Raw genomic sequence first — 20,184 nt, 5'->3', positions numbered from 1 at the left:
TGCATTTACGCAATATCTCTAAAATCAGAAAGGTCTTGTCTCAGAGTGATGCTGAAAAACTAATTCATGCATTTATTTCCTCTAGGCTGGACTATTGTAATTCATTATTATCAGGTTGTCCTAAAAGTTCCCTAAAAAGCCTTCAGTTAATTCAAAATGCTGCAGCTAGAGTACTGACGGGGACTAGAAGGAGAGAGCATATCTCACCCATATTGGCCTCTCTTCATTGGCTTCCTGTTAATTCTAGAATAGAATTTAAAATTCTTCTTCTTACTTATAAGGTTTTGAATAATCAGGTCCCATCTTATCTTAGGGACCTCGTAGTACCATATTACCCCAATAGAGCGCTTCGCTCTCAGACTGCAGGCTTACTTGTAGTTCCTAGGGTTTGTAAGAGTAGAATGGGAGGCAGAGCCTTCAGCTTTCAGGCTCCTCTCCTGTGGAACCAGCTCCCAATTCAGATCAGGGAGACAGACACCCTCTCTACTTTTAAGATTAGGCTTAAAACTTTCCTTTTTGCTAAAGCTTATAGTTAGGGCTGGATCAGGTGACCCTGAACCATCCCTTAGTTATGCTGCTATAGACGTAGACTGCTGGGGGGTTCCCATGATGCACTGTTTCTTTTTCTTTTTGCTCTGTATGCACCACTCTGCATTTAATCATTAGTGATCGATCTCTGCTCCCCTCCACAGCATGTCTTTTTCCTGGTTCTCTCCCTCAGCCCCAACCAGTCCCAGCAGAAGACTGCCCCTCCCTGAGCCTGGTTCTGCTGGAGGTTTCTTCCTGTTAAAAGGGAGTTTTTCCTTCCCACTGTAGCCAAGTGCTTGCTCACAGGGGGTCGTTTTGACCGTTGGGGTTTTACATAATTATTGTATGGCCTTGCCTTACAATATAAAGCGCCTTGGGGCAACTGTTTGTTGTGATTTGGCGCTATATAAAAAAAAATTGATTGATTGATTGATTGATTATGCATACACTGTGTTTCCTGGATGGCAACCACCCAAGCAGACAATACTCTATGTCTATGCCTCAGAAGTAACCATCTATCTGCTGCAGTCAGGTGACGTGTGGGCAATGGCATCCCTGTGGCCGTCTCTAGCTGTTGGGTCCTCAATACTGAGTCACCAACGTGCTGGATCATGCACAGAGAATCATGCCAAATGGCCAAAATGCTGTCTCACACTCACTCATCTTCAACCGCTTACTCCAATTAAGAGTCACGGGGCATTGCCTGACAATACAGGTCAAAGTACGTCCAGAAGTACCCAAGGATCCCCTGAAGAGAAACTGGTATTAAAAACATCTGGTCATCACTTTTGGTCACTGTTAGCGTTCAAGTCTCACAACCATACATTAACACGGGAAGCACCAGGAGCTTCATTGTTCTGCAAGGATATTGGTACTGACGAACAACTCTATCCGCCGACTTTGTGACACCAAACATTCCAGGTGTCTCTTGAACTCAAAGGCCAATTACCCAGAGAGATGAATGTCACTGCCAAGATAAGCTGAGTTCTCTATAAGTGTGACACTTTCACCACAAACACACACTTCTGATGGCCAAGTCCAGGAAGTCACTAAAAACCCAGTCTCGATCCAGAACAATCAAAAACCCAGACACTCAAGACTCCTTGCTCAGTTTCTCAAGTACTGCAATCAGGGCATTCTTCAGCTCCACAAAGATCACAGCATTTTCCACAAAGTTACAGTCAGAAAACCAAAGGCACCCCAGTTACTGGACTCCACCACCTTACACAACTTCCCATTCACGCAAGCCTCGAGCAGGGCAGAAGTCAGAAAACATCACAGGATTTCCCACACCATATTAAGATGCTTCAGTGCAACTGATTCTGATTGATCGAATGAGCAAATTATATGATGTCTTAAACCATATGGCCACTAGATGGGAGCATATTAAAATAATACATAGAGTTTATTCAATGGTAGTGTTTTGTGTTGGGTCTGTTTTTAAACTTTCCTTACCTGACATATCACCTGCATCACCTAAATAAAAAACAAAAACAAAAGAAAATCAGAGTTATTACCTGAAAAATTGTTCATGACTTTCTGAGCAAATTCACAGCTGTTTCGCTCATGTTTTGGTAACTTACAGGAAATACAATTCTAAAGTCTACAAGTCAAATGTGCTTGTATCAGGCAGATTTTTCCATCCTATTTCCACTGTCATTCGTGACATGTTAATTAATCTCCTTGCACACAACACAGGATGCAGAGAGAAGATAAACAAAGAGGCTGGTGACACGTCCCACAAACATACCTACTTGGCCAGTTGCCACCACGTTGGGGAATTTGGGATGTTGATTGATTGTCAGGCACAGAATGTCATCACTGTGTTCTATGTAGAAACTTTGGCAGACTGTAAGAAGGCAAAAAATGAAAAACAAATGTTTGCTTTTGAATTCATCTACACTCACAATAACCATACAGTGAAGTAATTTTTATCATTTATTAGTCCCACTGGCCTCCCATTATAGATTCTGAAATGTAATCATGACTGGTTTACTTTACAGTCTGATGGAATAATTTAATTGTAGGAATTTGAAACTGAAGTAACAATTCTCAAACTTAATAATGCACTGTTGTCTTTTTATGTCGTGTTCCTCAGGGTTTAATTCTGGGTCCAATTCAGTTTTTGTTTTTTAAAATTCATGCTACCATTTGGATACCTACAGTGCATCTGTAAAGTATTCACAGTGCTTCACCTTTTCTACATTTTATGTTACAGCCTACACACAGTACCCATAATATAGTACTATGATTGAACATCTCTGGAGAGATCTGAAAATGGCTGTGCAGCGACAGTCCCCATCCAACCTGATGGAGCTTGAGCAATGTTGCAAACAGTAATGGGCAAAACTGCCCAAAGCTAGGTGCACCAAGCGTGTGACATCATATTCAAGAAGACTTGAGGCTGTAATTGCTGCCAAAAGTGCATCAACAAAGTATTGAGCAAAAGGTGTGAATATTAATGTGCATGTGATTACTTAGGGTTTTTTCATGTTGTCATTATGGGGTGTTGTGAGTAGAAGTTTGAGATGAAAAAATTAATTTACTCCATTTTGGAATAAGGCTGTAACATAACAAAATGTGGAAAAAGTGAAGCACTGTGAAGACTTTCCAGATGCACTGGAATGAGCAGTTTACATGACATTTCTTACCTTTTCTGCTCATGTTTTTATGCCAATGCCTCAGTGAGTGTTTGGCTGTATCAAGTTTTGGTTGGAAATTGAATGCATGTGAAATATCATCATGGCACATGACACCTCAGTCACTTTAAACAGATCTGAGCAATCAGAGTCCTCTTTAATATGTCAGCAAGAATAATTTAGATGATTTACAAGTGAATTACAGATATGTACAATTTTTTATTTCTTTTGTTTCAGTTAGCCGCAGATCTGGGATAGATCCACAATGGGATTTAGCACAAGTTTTACACCAGATGCCTTTCATGATGCAACTCCAGGGCAACATGGAGAAACATGCTCGGATCAGATTGCATAAATTAGGAGCAGTGAGCATGTTTCTCCATGTAGTCCTGGAGTTGTATCACAAAGGGCCTCCAGTTTAACACTTGTGTCAAACCCCAATATATTTCTGTACCTAATCCAATGAGGCTAACCCCGATCAACGTGAGGCAGCCAAAATAAATAAATAAATCAAAATTCTAGAAATTCACTTGCAGCCATTCTACATCATACTTACACGTCGTCAGGTTAAGAACAATACCAACGGACGCTGTGTGGTAAATAATGTCGGCCCCCTCATTCAGGTAGTGCACATTATTACGGCAGTCGTTGCCACGGTAACCAAACACCAGTTCCAGCACCAGGTCCTGCAGGAAATTTGGCAAAAGAACACCAGAAGATCAGCAGGTAATGACTACAAAGAAATCATGATCCAGCTGCCAGCTGAAGTACGTCGTTTATTCAATTAAGCATTAGTAGAATCCTCAGAGATGTTCTCTGAACAGCGCAGGAATACGCAGCATCTTCAGCTGCAATAACCACATTAGAAAAGTCCCCCACTAGAGACACCTGCTGGTGTTTACGTGACTCTGTTTGGCTGTATTAGTTCGTTGTGCAGGGGTCCAGTCTTACCTCGATGGGCCTCTTCTTCTTGCCAACATTGTTCGTCTGCAGCTTCTCCGGCTGTGGCAGCGCTCTGCTGACAGGAGGTCTGAAACAAACAGCTGGTGTAAGATGGTTGCTCATTAAGCTGATGATCATAACAATGATGTCATTACCCTGTTCATTAGTGCTCATGTTGACACACAAAAATCCCATGAATAACTGCACAATAACAGGCAAAACAAACCAACTTGTGGCTGAGCATCCTCTGCTGAATCTACCCCCCCTCCAATAGTTTAAATGACACCACGATTGTGTGCTTGCTCACAATTGTGTCCCAATGCTAAATATGATGATTGGTGATGATGCATCAAAGTGTGGTTGAGATATGACCTCACTTGAATGTTGTAGGCACATTTAATGCATCATAAAAGCATTAAAAACTTGATAAATATTCATAAATAAATACAATTTGTGATGAATTTCATCTTTGATGATAACAGATCAGATCTGAACTAAAGGCTCCAGACGGACTATGAGGTGGAAGACCTGAGGCGTGTGCTGCATGCTGCAGTCTTCGTGTGAAAGTGAACACCTATGTGGACTTCTCATCATCCTTATATTATTGTGTTGTTTAATTTTCTATTTTCTGTTTCTTCAGCTTTGTAAAACTTTGCAAAGCCTTGTAAGTGTTACAGTGGTGTAAATAGAGGGTCACCCCTTTGAGTCTGGTCTGCTTGTGGTTTCTTCCTCAATACCATCAGAGGGAGTTTTTTCTTACCACTGTCACCTGTGTGCTTGCTCTAGGGGTTGGTAAAGTTGGATCTTACTTGTGTGAAGCGCCTTGAGGTAGCCTTGTTGCGATTTGGCGCTATATAATTAAAATAAATTAATTAAAGTACAGATTTAGCAAGGAGGTGGCAAAGGCTAAATCTATGTACAGTTCACATCTGCAGCAAAGGTTCTCTGCCAACGACTCGGCCTCTGTGTGGAGGGGGTTGAAAGAGATCACCAACTACAAGCCCAAAGCACCTCGTTCTATTGACGACCTGAAGCTGGCCAACGACCTGAACGTCGTCTATTCACGTTTTGAAGACAAGGACTCACACCTCCCCACCCCCCACACAACTGGATATTCAAGCACTCTGGACTTCCCCCCTCTCACTGCTGCCCTCCCCACTCCCCCTGTTGCCCTCTCGGTCCAAGAGGAGGACGTGAGGAGACATTTCAAAAGACTGAATCCACGTAAGGCCCCGGGCCCAGACTGTGTCTCTCCTGCCACCCTGAGACACTGTGCTGATGAGCTGGCCCCAGTCTTCATGGGGATCTTCAACACCTCCCTGGAGTCATGCCATGTTCCAATCTGTTTCGAGTCCTCAATCATAGTTCCAGTCCCCAAGAAACCACGCGTCACTGGACTTAATGACTACCGTCCTGTGGCTCTCACGTCTGTAGTCATGAAGACCTTCGAACGCCTGGTTTTATCCCACCTGAAGTCCATCACCGACCCCCTCCTGGACCCCCTGCAGTTTGCCTACAGAGCTAACAGGTCTGTAGATGACGCCATAAACCTGGCCCTGCACTCCATCCTGCAGCACCTGGACTCCCCAGGAACCTACACTAGGATCCTGTTTGTGGACTTCAGCTCTGCATTCAACACCATCCTTCCAGCTTTGCTCCAGGACAAGCTTTCTCTGCTCCACGTGCCCAACTCCACCTGCAGGTGGATCACAGACTTCCTGACGGCCGGAGTCAGCGTGTGAGGCTGGGAAAAAATGTCTCGAACACTCGGGCTCTCAGCACAGGATCTCCACAGGGCTGTGTTCTTTCCCCTCTGCTCTTCTCCCTCTACACTAACTGCTGCACCTCCAGCCATGACTCTGTAAAGCTCATTAAGTTTGCGGACGACATCACCCTCATCGGACTCATTTCGGATGGGGATGAGTCTGCCTACAGGAGGGAGGTGGACCGGCTGGTGACCTGGTGCAGCAGCAACAACTTGGAGCTCAACGCCCAGAAAACAGTGATGATCGTGGACTTCAGGAAAGCCACAGCCCCCCGGCCCTCCCTCGCCCTCACCAACAGCCCCATCACCACTGTGGTCTGTCACCGCTTCCTCTGCACCACCATCACCCAGGACCTCAAGTGGGAGTCAACCATCAGCTCCCTCATCAAGAAGGCCCAGCAGAGGATGTACTTCCTGCGGCAGCTGAAGAAGGCCAAGCTGCCTGTCCAGCTGATGGTGCAGTTCTACACGGCCATCATCGAGTCCATCCTCTGCTCCTCCATCACGGTGTGGTACACCGGGGCCACAGCCAGGGACAGACACAGACTGCAGCGCATTGTGGCCTCTGCTGAGAAGGTGATCGGCTGTAGCCTTCCATCTCTCCATGACCTGCACGTCTCCAGGACTCTGGGCCGAGCAGGTCGGATCACAGCTGACCCTTCTCACCCTGCACACGGTCTATTCAAACCACTCCCCTCGGGCAGGAGGCTACGGTCCATCCGGACCAGAACCTCCTGCCATAAGAACAGTTTCTTCCCCTCTGCTGTTAGACTCATGAACACCTCATAACTCAGTCACCTTAAGCTTAACTCTGTCACTTTATCATTTTATCACGGGTCACTTTAGACAATGTACTTTGGTTTTAATTGCACTCCTCCCACTGCACTGTTTTTTCTGTTTCTCTGTTTTTCTGTTGCACACAGCCTTTCATATTTCATATTTCTTTTTTTATCTTATATTTTATCTTATTTTGACACATATGTTATATTTTATCTTAGCATTTTATCTCTTCTTAATGTTGCACCATTGTACTGAAGCAAATTCCTAGTCTGTGAATCCTGTTCACTGGCAATGGCAATAAACTTCTTCTGATTCTGATTCTGATTCTAAAATTAAAATTAACAACTGAGTTCTACTTACATGTGATTTTTCAGTATATAAGTCACACCAGAGTATAAGTCGCAGACTAAACTATTTTAGGTGTGAGTAACTGTGTTTTACAATCAGTCTGTAATGGTGTTTGTGTGGTATTCTACTGGCTAATAAGTACACTTACAAAGAAATAATAATCCATCCATTTTATATACCCACTTACTCCAATTAAGGGTCAAGGGGCAGGGGGTGGAGCCTATCCCAGCAGTAAGAAATAATAATAATAATTATTATTATTATTATTATTACTATTCGTATCATTATGGAATAAAAAATATCTCTCACATATTCACTTTTGTTAGAACTGATTTTATGTTGACATATGCCAGTAAAAATAGGGGGAGGCATCAAATGCTACTTTTATTCTAACTCTGGGATGCCTAAAACTTTTGCACAGTAATGTATAAATCAACAGGTATTTTAAAACCAGACATTTGCATTCGAAAAGACTCGAGACACAGGTGAAACATCATAATAGCTAGCTAACTAGACTGGTAGATAGAAATTCAAATGTCTAAGAAACAACCTGTCTCTGTGCCCATTTATTTAAATGGAAAGAAACGGGTTGCCATGCCCCCTCAACCTACAAAGTGGGGGCTATCTCTCTGTCTCCTGTCCACAAAAAGTGTGGATATGTCGCAGAGTATGGGCTGGGCCAATCGATGTACTGCAGAAAGTAGGAGTCCAGATATAAACTTCTGTGACATATGACATGGAAGCCTAAAACAAGATGTTTTACATCTAAATTTGCACGCAGGAGGCATATTTCAATGCACAGCCCTACATTTATAAGACTTTGAAGATGTTTTACATAAAATCTCCATCACATATAAGTGTAAAATAGAAAATCTATTTTTGCACACTAAGTCCCCTTTAATGCCACTCAAACCTGAGAGAAAAAAAAAAACTCTCAAATTGTCTGCTTCATATTTTAAACACAGTAACAAATAGTCCAGAGTGTTTGTTTAGGTAATGGTTCACCATCACCTTCTTCTACAGCCGAGGCACAGCAGCAGGCCATTTGACTTATATTTCATCTAAATATCTAAAGAAAGATAAAAGCTGTATCTCTCCATATCATGATCAATAAATCACAGAACGACACTCAGCTTACCTTGACCCTCTTTGTGGCAGCAGTAACAAAGAAAAAGCAAGAATTAGAGACGTGTCTGTTACAGCAGTCGGTGCTGCCTGATGGATTCACATGTAACATCATCTCAGCCACTGAGGACATAAAACACAGTAGTCAGCGCCACTGCATTACCATGGCAACCAAACTCCATTTCTATGACAACCACTGGCCAGAAGATGCTGCATAGATAACTGTCAGAATCAATTTGGTTTTCAATGCAACCCGAAGCAACAAAAGTCTAAAATACGAGGGCTGTCAATAAAGTATAGGTCCTTTTTATTTTTTTCAAAAACTATATGGATTTCATTCATATGTTTTTACGTCAGACATGCTTGAACCCTCGTGCGCATGCGTGAGTTTTTCCACGCCTGTCGGTGACGTCATTCGCCTGTGAGCACTCCTTGTGGGAGGAGTCGTCCAGCCCCTCGTCGGAATTCCTTTGTCTGAGAAGTTGCTGAGAGACTGGCGCTTTGTTTGATCAAAATTTTTTCTAAACCTGTGAGACACATCGAAGTGGACACGGTTCGAAAAATTAAGCTGGTTTTCGGTGAAAATTTTAACGGCTGATGAGAGATTTTGAGGTGATACTGTCGCTTTAAGGACTTCCCACGGTGCGAGACGTCGTGCAGCGCTCTCAGGCGCCGTCGTCAGCCTGTTTCAAGCTGAAAACCTCCACATTTCAGGCTCTATTGATCCAGGACGTCGTGAAAGAACAGAGAAGTTTCAGAAGAAGTCGGTTTCAGCATTTTATCCGGATATTCCACTGTTAAAGGAGATTTTTTTTAATGAAAGACGTGCGGACGGGTCCGCGCGTCGGGTCGCAGCCGGCGCGGTGCGGCGGCACAGGAAAAACACCTCCGTGTTGATAACCATTTGTAAAATCCAGGCGGCTTTTGATGGCTTTCAGTGGAGTGAGTATATGAGAAATTGTTTAACAGCTGGACATGTTCCAACTTGTCCTTAAGGCTTCCATCTGAGGTGTTTTTCCTGTGGCGGAGCGTCGCGGCGGCTGTGAGCTGACGCTGCAATCCGTCCGCACGTCTTTCATTAAAAAAATCTCCTTTAACAGTGGAATATCCGGATAAAATGCTGAAACCGACTTCTTCTGAAACGTCTCTGTTCTCTCACGACGTTCTGGATCAATAGAGCCTGAAATGTGGAGGTTTTCAGCTTGAAACAGGCTGACGACGGCGCCTGAGAGCGCTGCGCGATGTCTCGCACCGTGGGAAGTCCTTAAAGCGACAGTATCACCTCAAAATTTCTCATCAGCCGTTAAAATTTTCACCGAAAACCAGCTTAATTTTTCGAACCGTGTCCACTTCGATGTGTCTCACAGGTTTAGAAAAAATTTTGATCAAACAAAGCGCCAGTCTCTCAGCAACTTCTCAGACAAAGGAATTCCGACGAGGGGCTGGACGACTCCTCCCACAAGGAGTGCTCAAAGGCGAATGACGTCACCGACAGGCGTGGAAAAACTCACGCATGCGCACGAGGGTTCAAGCATGTCTGACGTAAAAACATATGAATGAAATCCATATAGTTTTTGAAAAAAATAAAAAGGACCTATACTTTATTGACAGACCTCGTATATTTTGGATAAAAGAAGATGTGTAGATTTGTCTTATTTCCACTTATTTGAGGTGCAAACTTGAAACTAATTTCTGATATCCCCTAAAACTCACTGACTACCTCATTAGCAAAGACGCTGTGTGAGCCAAAACAGCACATAAAAGACAGAAAGTGATTTTAAATTAAATGGACTTTATCTTGGGAAAACCTACTTTTAATTTTACACGCATTAAACAGTTGCATTTAACTGCATGAACCTGATTTTAAATGGCCTCAGAGGAATAAATGCATGAACTGACCTGAGTGTAGTTTCCTTTTTTATTTTGTTTTGAATTGAACTGGTTAAATGTCAAAGCCACACAGAACCATATATTATGTAAAGAAACAATTTGCATGAATTGGTATCTATGTGGGCGCTGTGCTCTTTGAGAGGGCGACCGTGTGCATCATTCACCCGAGCGAGCCAGATCTACAATGTCACATTTACTCTGCGACGCAATGTTTAAAGTTTGCGTTTTTGCTTTGCAACAATTAACACATAGATGTACACAATGCTTACCTGACCACCCCTTGTCTTCAAGTGGTATTAAAGAAGAAGCAGGATAACGACAGATGGACAGCCGTTCAAGGAAAGAAGAAAAGCAGAAAAGGCCGAGTTATTTTCCAAAGGGCAAGGACAGGAGTGGAATTTTACACAGGAAAGAAAAGATTTCTCCACTGAAGACATCAGAAGGTTTGCTTTCATCTTGATGCGGCAGCCTTTATTTATGTAATGACTCCTTTTTTTTTTTTTACTCAGACTGACTGAAACAGAGTTGTTTTCTTGCAGCTTAATAGCACTGAGCCTCTTTGATCCCATGCTACAGCTTCATTAGTAGGAAAGCTAATTATTTACACCATAAAACATCCTTCAAGATATGGGAAAACCAGAAGGGAGAAGGGAAAGTAAGACGGTACAATCTATAAAATACTACTTACAGTAGATACATATTTGACACAAGCTAGAAAATAGGAAACAGAGATCCAAATGAATGTGTCAGAGAGGTAGGAGGTCCATCTGGTCTGCAGTGGACTATGGGAAATGTCTGACCTCAATGACTGATCTGCCATCAATACAACATCAATACAGTCACTGACTCACTAACAGTCTGTCTCTATGGGATTATGATCTGTACCTCATTCTCTATTCACAATATTGCAAACAAGTGACTTGTATACTATGGTTGTTTATTTGCAACATTTGTCACTGCTTATTCTGCCACTCTTGTGTTGCCCCTTCTTTTTCTTGTTAAAACAGTGATAGCAGACGGTCACCCCACTGAGTCTGGTCTGCATGAGGTTTCTTCCTTTAAAATAAAAAAATATTCTCCTTATAACTCCCATCAGTGTAGGGTGGGTAAGGTCTAGAAATTACTGATGTTGCGATATGTTGCTGTATAAATGAATTGAGTGGAACCCAACAAATCATTTTAAGAGACTCACACCCATGGAACAGGCAATTGCCTGTTTTTGAATCTCTAAAATTGAAAGCGTTGAGAGAAATGGTTGGAATTCAGCTATCATTCTGTTTGAATGTAAATGGATCCTCTTCTTACAACATGAATGAGCCCCTTATTGATAATGACTTATATTGACTCAGTGGAGACCAGTGACAAAAGGCTAAAGTTTATTTACACTGAGTGAGGTAAACGTACACGTTTGCCTCTGTAGGGATCATCTCCATCCTACCAGACCCCTCTAATGGTACTTTCGCAACAAGAAGCGGTTTACTGTGAGTGTTTTTAGCTTGCCCCATATGGATACATTATGCAGTAGTTTGACTATGATGGTGTTTGCATTCTAAATCAATACTGGACTGATTAAAAAAATTTGTCTGGAGTAAAAAGATGAACCCACAAAATTCCCATTTAAGACATGTCCTGTTTTATGGGAATTCCATTGAAACTGTCATCATTGTCCAATTACATATGAACTTGTGATGTACAAGACAGAAATAAGAAGATAAAATCTGCAAACCAGAAAATATAATAAAGGAATATTAGGAGGACACCAATGGAAACCAGTGATTTGAAGACACAAATGTGCACTGGATTGGTTTCTTTAGATAGAGTTTTTGGGAAGCTGTCCAGGATCAACAAGAGGAAAAATGCCATCATTTGACTTTTATCTTGGATAACAACCACCTGTTGTTACGGGCACAAAAGCACTTAAATTCAGAGGGTCATGACCATGTAAGACCTTTTTTATTTGCAGTAAAACAGTTCCTAAACCCTAAAATTGACAGGGATCCAATGAAGTGAAACAAGCATTTTGTTTTAGCTAAAAGCCAAAAACTCGTTCAAAACCAACATCACTTCTTACAAACTGACTGAAAGTTTTGTTTTTGCAGTGTTTCCAAAATTGAATACTTATAGGTACCTTTCATCCACAGAGGGCTCCTTCAGCTGTAAGTGGGGTTTCACGCCCATCATGGGACGCATGTTGGTGGATAAGGCCTTAATGGTGTAGTTGATCTCATTCTCCCGCGTCACATCGCTGTCATAACCTGATTGGAAACAGCAACAATTGCAGCTATCACCTTAGCAACAGCACCATTTGAACCTCCGCAAAAAAAAAAAAAAGACCCTTGAACGAATCTACTCCATCACCTCCATCATCTTCACTCTCGATGTCTGACTCCTCGCTGTCACACTGTCTGAATTCCCGGTGACCCTCAGGCTCATGGGCCCAAATCATGAGGCATGTGTCACCTCCTCCGACTGTCACCAAGAGGCTGTCGTCATGGATCCATTGCACATTGGTAACATGTGTGCTGTGGGCCACATAGCGCTTGAACTTTGCATACTTTCCCTGCAGAGCCCCAGAAAGACGAGAATCAAGAATTGTGCGTGTTTGTCAAAGAAAGAAACCATGTTTAGTGTGTCTAATCACTCTCACCTTGACAGGATATCTGAAGAGCTTGACGTATCCCAGGTCATCTCCTGTTGCTAGCACCTTTTTGTCATTACTAAGGAAGGCAGCGGTGACCTCAGTGACCTCACTGATCACAGGGCAGATGCCTTCAACAGACGGTCCCAGAACGCAGGTCCATGTGCTCCAGTCTATTTTCTCCACCTGAGCCAAGCACAAAACAGAAGAGTGTGAGGACGGGGATGGAAATGGGACACTAAATGCATCATGATGGTTGCAGGCTGCAGAACGACAAACTAGCAACAGTCTTTACAGGATGTAGCACCTCAAATATTTATTTTTGAATGCTCCCAACTACGAGACTGGATGAGCAGCGGGTACTGTTTGGATTGACTTTTGTGTCAAATAAAAAGTTACTTAGGGAGACTCAGATGAGTAGTGCCACTTGCATTTTGCAGGAACATCCGCTATGACATCTTAGCCATGTGACGCTCTTCTCTGGGAACAATCCATCATGCAGAGGACCCAGTGTTGAGAACCAAGAGGGCAGTTCTATATTACAGTAGATGCAAGAACGAGTGGCACTAGTGGATGCTGACCTGACCTAACCTAACGAACTATCCCATTTCCACTGCCAAAGTTAGATATGGGTGAAAAGTGGGCTGTATTAATGTTTCACTACCTTCTCTGAATGTTTTCTAATCTCCAAGGGAGGATATGCACATACAGTGTTGCAGCAGTGGTCATGCCACTTTTCCGCCTCCACTTACCTCTGTAGCAGGAATGATCTGCCTCTTGCCACGAGGAGCTTCGAAAAACAACTGCTCTTTAGCACCAGTGTTGACTTGAAGCAGTTTTCCTGTGAAGGGAAGAACCCAGTGAGCTGCAGTTTACGGCCATTTCAAACCCATCCAAACCTCCTTCAGGGAAAAATTAAGAGACCACGCGTACCTCTCTTGTCCCAGTCCAGGTGGGTAATATAGTTGAGGGATCCTTTGCATACTCCAACCCGCTTGCTGCTCATCACGTTGTAAATATCCACAAAAGTGTCGGCTGACGCTACCGCTAGGTACTTCCCAGTACCTGAGTCAATACAAAAGTGTGTAATAATATGAATGAAACGACAAAAGTTAGTGAAAGGTCAAAGTGAATTTTATCTGAGAAACTGATGGGGAGACTTTCCATCAACGGTTTGGATATGATGCGATAATCCAGTCATCTTGTATCAGGATCACAGGGATGTACTGTAGATGGATGGATGGAGTGAAAATACAGGCGACAAAAATACCCTCAGGGCCGAAGACAGTATTTCCCATTCCTCACATTTTGCATTGGAATTCACATTATTTTTGTAAATTACAGGACAGGTTGACCAATTCACATTTTTATTCAAATCTGCACATAATTTCACATGTTGATTATGATTCATCAGTGTATTGCCCTTTGAGAAATTCTCATATTAACACCAAAATTTAAGGTTCCTTACGATAATTTGACCATTCAATTAAGTTTTACAGTGCTTGGTTGAAACATTTACAGACATTCCATGAACTAAGCAAAGATGAATGATTGCACCCAAAAACTGTAACTGGCTGAGTAAAGGAATTAATGTAATTCACAAATGATTGCAAGTGCAGCCAGCAACGCTGGGCTCAAATCCAGGTCACAGCATGAATAATACTGACGATTGAATGGATTTTTTAAGACAAAAAAGAATAATGACTGCAAGCACAAGCTTTAAATTTGCCACAATCGTGAATATTATTATTAAGATGAACTGATTCAAATTTGTTGTATGTAGTCATATCCCCTCACGAGATATGACATTACCGTTGATGTTATTGATCAGGCATTTGATCCTATGCTGCCACCTGGTGGGGACAGCATGAATGGTCATACACAGTGTTGCTAGTGAAAGAAATCCTTCAGACTCGTCATCATCATGCCCTAAATATAACAATTATCAGCCTAAAATGTATTTGCTGTCACAGTAATGTACGTACAGTGAGCACAGAATCATGATTGCTGCTCGGTTAGTATGTATCTAGGTGACATAAACACTGAAAAATGCTGATCTCAGGATGTGAAAGAAAATAAATTCAAAATTCAAAACAAGATCTGGATCCACACCAAAATTCCATGTATTCTGCTTCATGATATGATGGATCATTCCACCACAAGCTTTGTGGTGCTCGGCTGGTGGAGGTTAAAATGCTTTATAAAAACTCTTCAACAGAGGGACCTACTCTGATGCTCGAAGAGAACCTCAGCCTCAGATTACTTTTCTTAACATGCAAGTTTGTATGTTTGCTCTCTCCGTCCCCACTGTTTCTCATCCATCCCGTGCTGTTTCTCTGTCTGGCCTTATTACACAAAACCCTTCATTTAGGTCAGACCTGCAGCAATAAGTCTCCTACTCACAGTGGGAATGTGTACCTTACCTAAAAACGAGGGGTGTGAACAAATAAAATCAAATTCTGCACAGAATTCCTACATCCTGAAGAAATGTGGAGGTGAACCACAGACCTGGAGAGAATCGGATATCAGATATGATGTCCTTGCGGTGGTGGAAGGACACAAGGTCCTCCAGGGTGTCTGCGTTTACAATGAGGAAACTGCCGTCATTCAGACCCACCGCCAACGCTTTGCCATCTGGAGAGAAGCAGCAGCACCGGCCTCCTGTGGAGAACAAGATGTGCGTTGAAGCCTTTGGGGGACGGGGCAGCTGTTTTTTTCTGGTCACGCATTTGTGCGAGAGCCGTGACAAACCTTTCCTGAGTTTGCGGACAGCCAGCATGCAGTGACTGGGCGACAGGTCCCATATGCGCAGCGTTTTGTCATCACTGACGGTGGCACAGAGAGGAAGGTGGGGGTGCGTGGCCAGACCCCAAACTTCACCCTCCATGTGACCCTGCAGAGTGACAAACAACAGCTCCAACGCTTCAGTCACTTAGTTAAAGGGTAACATTTTTAGCAAGCTAAAGTACGTGTGTATGTGCCATTTTGCTCCTTATTTGCCCCTGTGACAGCAGACACTTAAAGGGGTCATATTGTTCATGATAGATTTTTATCTACCATTTACAAACACATAATAATGATGTTTAAATTAATATTAGTACAGCAGACAACTGTAAGAATCATTCAAATCTGGTTACAAGCACCAAAATTTGACTGTATACCTTTTGGTACATATTGCAGAAAAATAATGTTAGCCATTTGAATTTTCAATAGGGGGCCAAGTAGGGGTCAACTGAAGAACTGCATAGGGGTAAAAAAAAAAGAAGTTCCAATCATATTGAAAGCTATACCACATTATGTGTCTGATCACAAAGATTCCAAAAAGGTATAGTTTGGACTATCTATGACTGAATGTTCTGGAGTTATGGGGTAAAAACAGCAAGAATGGTGACAAAGGTCAGTTTCAGTTTGTACAGGGGTCAAAAGTTAAGTTGCTCCAGTTTTGGTAAAATATGGTGCAATAAAGTGTATCGTATCATATCGTATCGTATCGTATTGTATCGTACCGTATCGTACGTACTGATCAATGCTGGTTTACTGACTACTACTGCTGCTCTCATTCCTGACCTCTGTCTTCCTGTTGAATCACTATTCTGAAATGCACTGTTCTGCTGAACGTGCATGTGTCCATGTCTTATTATGAATTTCACATTTAAAGGATACAGTCAGCACAGGCCCTGCGGAACCTTTTATTTCTCTTTCTGTGTAGTGGCTTTTTTTTTTTTACACCTTTAATATTTATTTTTAACACAGATTCAGTGTTAAAGTGACACTGCAGTGAGTGCATGTGATCCCATTCACAGTAGGGTCAAATCAGCTCTGTCCTAGTGTCAATTAACTCTTTTAGTGTTAATCAACTTGATGTAACACTATGATGGGAGTTTGTCACAGCTTTGAATGAGACTGTATGTATTCATTAGAGTGTTCATTTAACACTGTGAAGACACAAGGTGTGTTAGTTTCTCGTTTTGCAGTTGGACAGATTTTAAATACTTCAGGTAATTCTCCATTATATTTGAAAGACAGTCCTTTAGCTCTGTAAGCTTTAATGAAATGGAACAACCTTTGGGTCTCGCCTCACTTTATTTGACCCCGTGCATTAGAATGTTTAAATATTTAAATGCATTCGAATAGTCTAATCAATAACTGCTGCTGTGTGTCTGCAGTGAGGGGAGACGGGGAGACACTGCAGAGCCACTTAACTAAATTAACAGTGTTCCATTCAGCAGCAGTAATTCATCACCAATTATAGCCACAGACAGTGGCAGCCTTAAGATCACCCTGAAGGGCTCGCTGGGCTGGCTGGTTTTCCCCTAATAATCCTGGTGTGCCTTAATAGAGAATATTTTCAAGCATATTGCTCAGAATACCACTGGTTTCCAATGATTTATCAATAATAATTGACATAAATTTTCAGAAAATGTAATCACACTTGAGAATCACACTCAGTGGCGGCTCCAAATGTTTTTTACTTGGTGGGGCTCATTGGGAGCATGATTATTAAGTGTTGGAGCGGGAAAATTTCTATTAATTGTGCTCATATGGAGTTTAAAGAAGTCAAGTCTCAAGTGCAAGTACACACACATATTGTTAATTCGCAAATAAAATGCTAATGCTAAAATGAATAATAGCAGTTTTGCTTAAAATCCTAATTATATTTCTTGGCAGTAGCTAATTTAGAAAAACCACAGAGGACATTAAAAAGCTGCATAGCTAACGATAAATGACACTAACAAGTTACATGCGACTACCCTTTAGGGGGCGTTATTGCTCCTTTGCTCTTTTTGAATGTTGAACTGTCATCCTGCCACGACTCAATTTCACCAGGTTCTGGTTAAGTTGTTATTGGACATTTTTGTGAGAGATTTCAGCAGAACGTGTCCAACAATAAAACCAAAAAGAAGGACAAAGTCAAAGTCATTTAACAAGGAAATAATCAATTATTAATAATGCTAGCATAAAAAAAGCAACACACATTTTAAGGAATATGTGTGCCATGACTATTTTCTGAAATATATATATATATATATATATATATATATATATATATATATAGATAGATATCTCATGGGTGCTATGGAAACTAGGGGTATATTTGAACCACGGCAATCAGATAATATGAGAAACTGAGGATGAAAACCGGATTTTGGTTGCAAAGTGCTAGTTTGTTGGTGGTATTACAGAGTGGGAGGGGCTACCGAAAACTCCTTTGAGGGGGCTACAGCCCCACCTTACAGCCGCCTATGATCACCGTCAACATTCATTTAATCTGTTTGTGCATTCAAGGATATTCCAACAACTGGAAGGTGCTTCTTATACTTTTTCATAATCCATATTTATTAACTTTGTAAACTACAATGTCATATTATGGACAGTACCAAAGTCTGCAATGGCATTGTTGTGAGACAAAAATTTCATTTATTTATTCTAAAAACTGACAGAGACAAAATGTTCACAGCTTTTTTACTTTATGTATCTTTGACTTTTTAAACCTTTAATAACTACTGCTGTCACCCTCCACTTTGCCACTTAAAATGATCTCCCAAAGACTAACTTTCGAACTGCACTCCCAAAATTAATGAATCATACATTTAAACGGACAGACTGACAGCTTGTGTTTTTCTTGTTGTTGCTGTTGCTCTCACCTGGACCAGTAGAGTGATGGGACCACTCTTGTCCACCTCCAAGATTTCCCCATTTTTAGTTCCCACGAGGATGTGCCCGTGGCCCAGAGATATGGCACGTATGGAAGGGTTATCTTCCAGGAGCAGTCCTACAAAGGTCAATGAATTCATGGAGTCAGACACTGTAGTAACTTAAAGCAATAAATACCGAGGATGGATTTGCACGGGCTGGCTAGTTGTTGAAACTACAAAAGTTGTGAGATTGAGTGCAGAGCTAAAGATGGTCTTTGTACCTTTAGAGCCCGGTGCTAGGACTGCTCTCTTGATGGCGTAGGTCTTCAGACATCGCTCAAATGTGTCATCCCACAGAGCAACTATACCATCCTTCCCTCCAGTCACAAATCCCTGAGCAGATAATATGACAGAGCATTTAAAGTCATGATGATGTCTGCCTGAGAATTTGACATCAACTGTACTAAAGACACAGGCTGGGGTGTAGTTGAGGATTATCATTACTACCTCCAAGAGCTTATGTTCACCACCATTGTGGGTGAAGGCCATCAGGGCATACTCACGCTACTCTTTTGTGCCTGTACATGTTCTATCTCAAAAGCTGTGAGAGGTAACAAACCAAAGCATATGCAGCACATTGGCTAGCAAAATGTGTTTTTCTTTGATGACTGTACAACTTTACCTATAGCTTTACTTTCGTTTTTGAGCAGGTTGCCAGATATGTGTTTTATAAACCAGTGAGTTGTCAGCCATGTTTGCAATTTATAAGCCAGCCTGATAGGAGGTAAGCCGTTTCATCACATTTTTGCACTTCTTCTGGATCGTGGGGGATTGTAATAGAATGGTGACCTGTGGAATAGGGGTGTCACCCAAATTCTTAATGGAAAAGAGGCATTTTCAAACATTTTGAAAAACCTGCCATGGCTAAAATCAGACCACAGCACAATAACGGAATATCTGAATTCATCACAGTCACCCTCCCAGACCCTATAACTTTATCTAAGGTATGGACAGGGTTTCAAACTGTGACCTTCTGGGATAAATATCTTTGAAAGTAAGGGGCTTTAGTCTACTCTAACAAGGTGTAACTTGACAGGATTCTTCAGAAGTTACTAGCTAATGTATTCCTCTTAAATTGTTTAGCTCTGTTTAATAAGCTCTCTCTTATCAGTGAAGGAAGTCTTGCTCATCTGTTACCTTTTCTAGTGCATGCATACTGAAAACGGGGCCATCGTGGGCTTTGACCGTCTTCATCAGGAACATGTCTCTCCAAATGCAAATGTCGCCTGAACACGTGCCAGAAAACACCATCTCCTCCGACCAGCCGTACACAGCACACAACATGGTCTCAGTCTTCCCCATGTTGCCCTTGCATCCAATTAGACCACCACCTGAAAGACATGGAGACAGCTCAAGCTAAGGCATGTCGAAACAAAGTCAGATTTCTGCTCGTTAGAGCTGCGGGTCATCTTACCAGCTTTATGCCAAAACTTCATGTGCTTCACTCCAGCTGTGATGAGCTTGTCAGGGAGGTAAGGATTTATTTTCACAACAAATATCTTGTCCTTGCTTCCCCTGGAAAATAGGTTGTGCAAAACACAGTACATATGCTTAGAAAAAAAAACATATTTTATACACAGAGACAATTAAGTGAGATGCAAGCTGCAATTTTAAGGCAACGCAAAGCTGTAAAGCAGGACACAATGAGGTGCCATCTACAGCATAGGCATTTCTCTGCACAGCATGAGTTTGTTTTACACTGACATTATGTTGTGTATGTCTGTGAAATAATTTATTGGATACAAACTTCCATCCCATGCACAGGCACAACACGTAGAGGGTGGATTAACAAGCTACAAGTTTCCAAAGTTTGGGGCTGAAAATGAGTTAAAA

The 20,184-nt window shown here is 41.9% G+C and overlaps 1 protein-coding gene across 5 annotated transcripts in view; it reads right to left on the bottom strand.

The window, feature by feature from the left end:
• The window catches only part of eml5 (EMAP like 5), a 92,845-nt gene that overhangs the window by 9,100 nt on the left and 63,561 nt on the right, over positions 1-20,184 (bottom strand). For 4 of the 5 annotated variants that reach the window (XM_034160080.1, XM_034160081.1, XM_034160083.1 and 1 more), the window contains 17 exons: positions 19,766-19,866; positions 19,489-19,682; positions 18,573-18,684; positions 18,301-18,428; positions 15,407-15,548; positions 15,164-15,316; positions 13,589-13,720; positions 13,408-13,496; positions 12,665-12,841; positions 12,376-12,577; positions 12,146-12,272; positions 10,287-10,301; positions 8,141-8,149; positions 4,119-4,197; positions 3,724-3,853; positions 2,279-2,377; positions 1,984-2,004 (listed from right to left, as the gene is read on the bottom strand). In XM_034160080.1, coding sequence (XP_034015971.1) covers positions 1,984-2,004; positions 2,279-2,377; positions 3,724-3,853; positions 4,119-4,197; positions 8,141-8,149; positions 10,287-10,301; positions 12,146-12,272; positions 12,376-12,577; positions 12,665-12,841; positions 13,408-13,496; positions 13,589-13,720; positions 15,164-15,316; positions 15,407-15,548; positions 18,301-18,428; positions 18,573-18,684; positions 19,489-19,682; positions 19,766-19,866 — 1,910 coding nt within the window. The remainder of the gene's footprint in view (positions 1-1,983; positions 2,005-2,278; positions 2,378-3,723; positions 3,854-4,118; positions 4,198-8,140; positions 8,150-10,286; positions 10,302-12,145; positions 12,273-12,375; positions 12,578-12,664; positions 12,842-13,407; positions 13,497-13,588; positions 13,721-15,163; positions 15,317-15,406; positions 15,549-18,300; positions 18,429-18,572; positions 18,685-19,488; positions 19,683-19,765; positions 19,867-20,184) is intronic. The other variant, XM_034160082.1, reaches the window with a different exon arrangement.

Source organism: Thalassophryne amazonica, chromosome 19, assembly GCF_902500255.1.
Source record: "Thalassophryne amazonica chromosome 19, fThaAma1.1, whole genome shotgun sequence".
Taxonomy (NCBI): domain Eukaryota; kingdom Metazoa; phylum Chordata; class Actinopteri; order Batrachoidiformes; family Batrachoididae; genus Thalassophryne; species Thalassophryne amazonica.
Note: the sequence above shows the minus strand (reverse complement) of the source record. Positions and strands in the feature narration are given on the sequence as shown.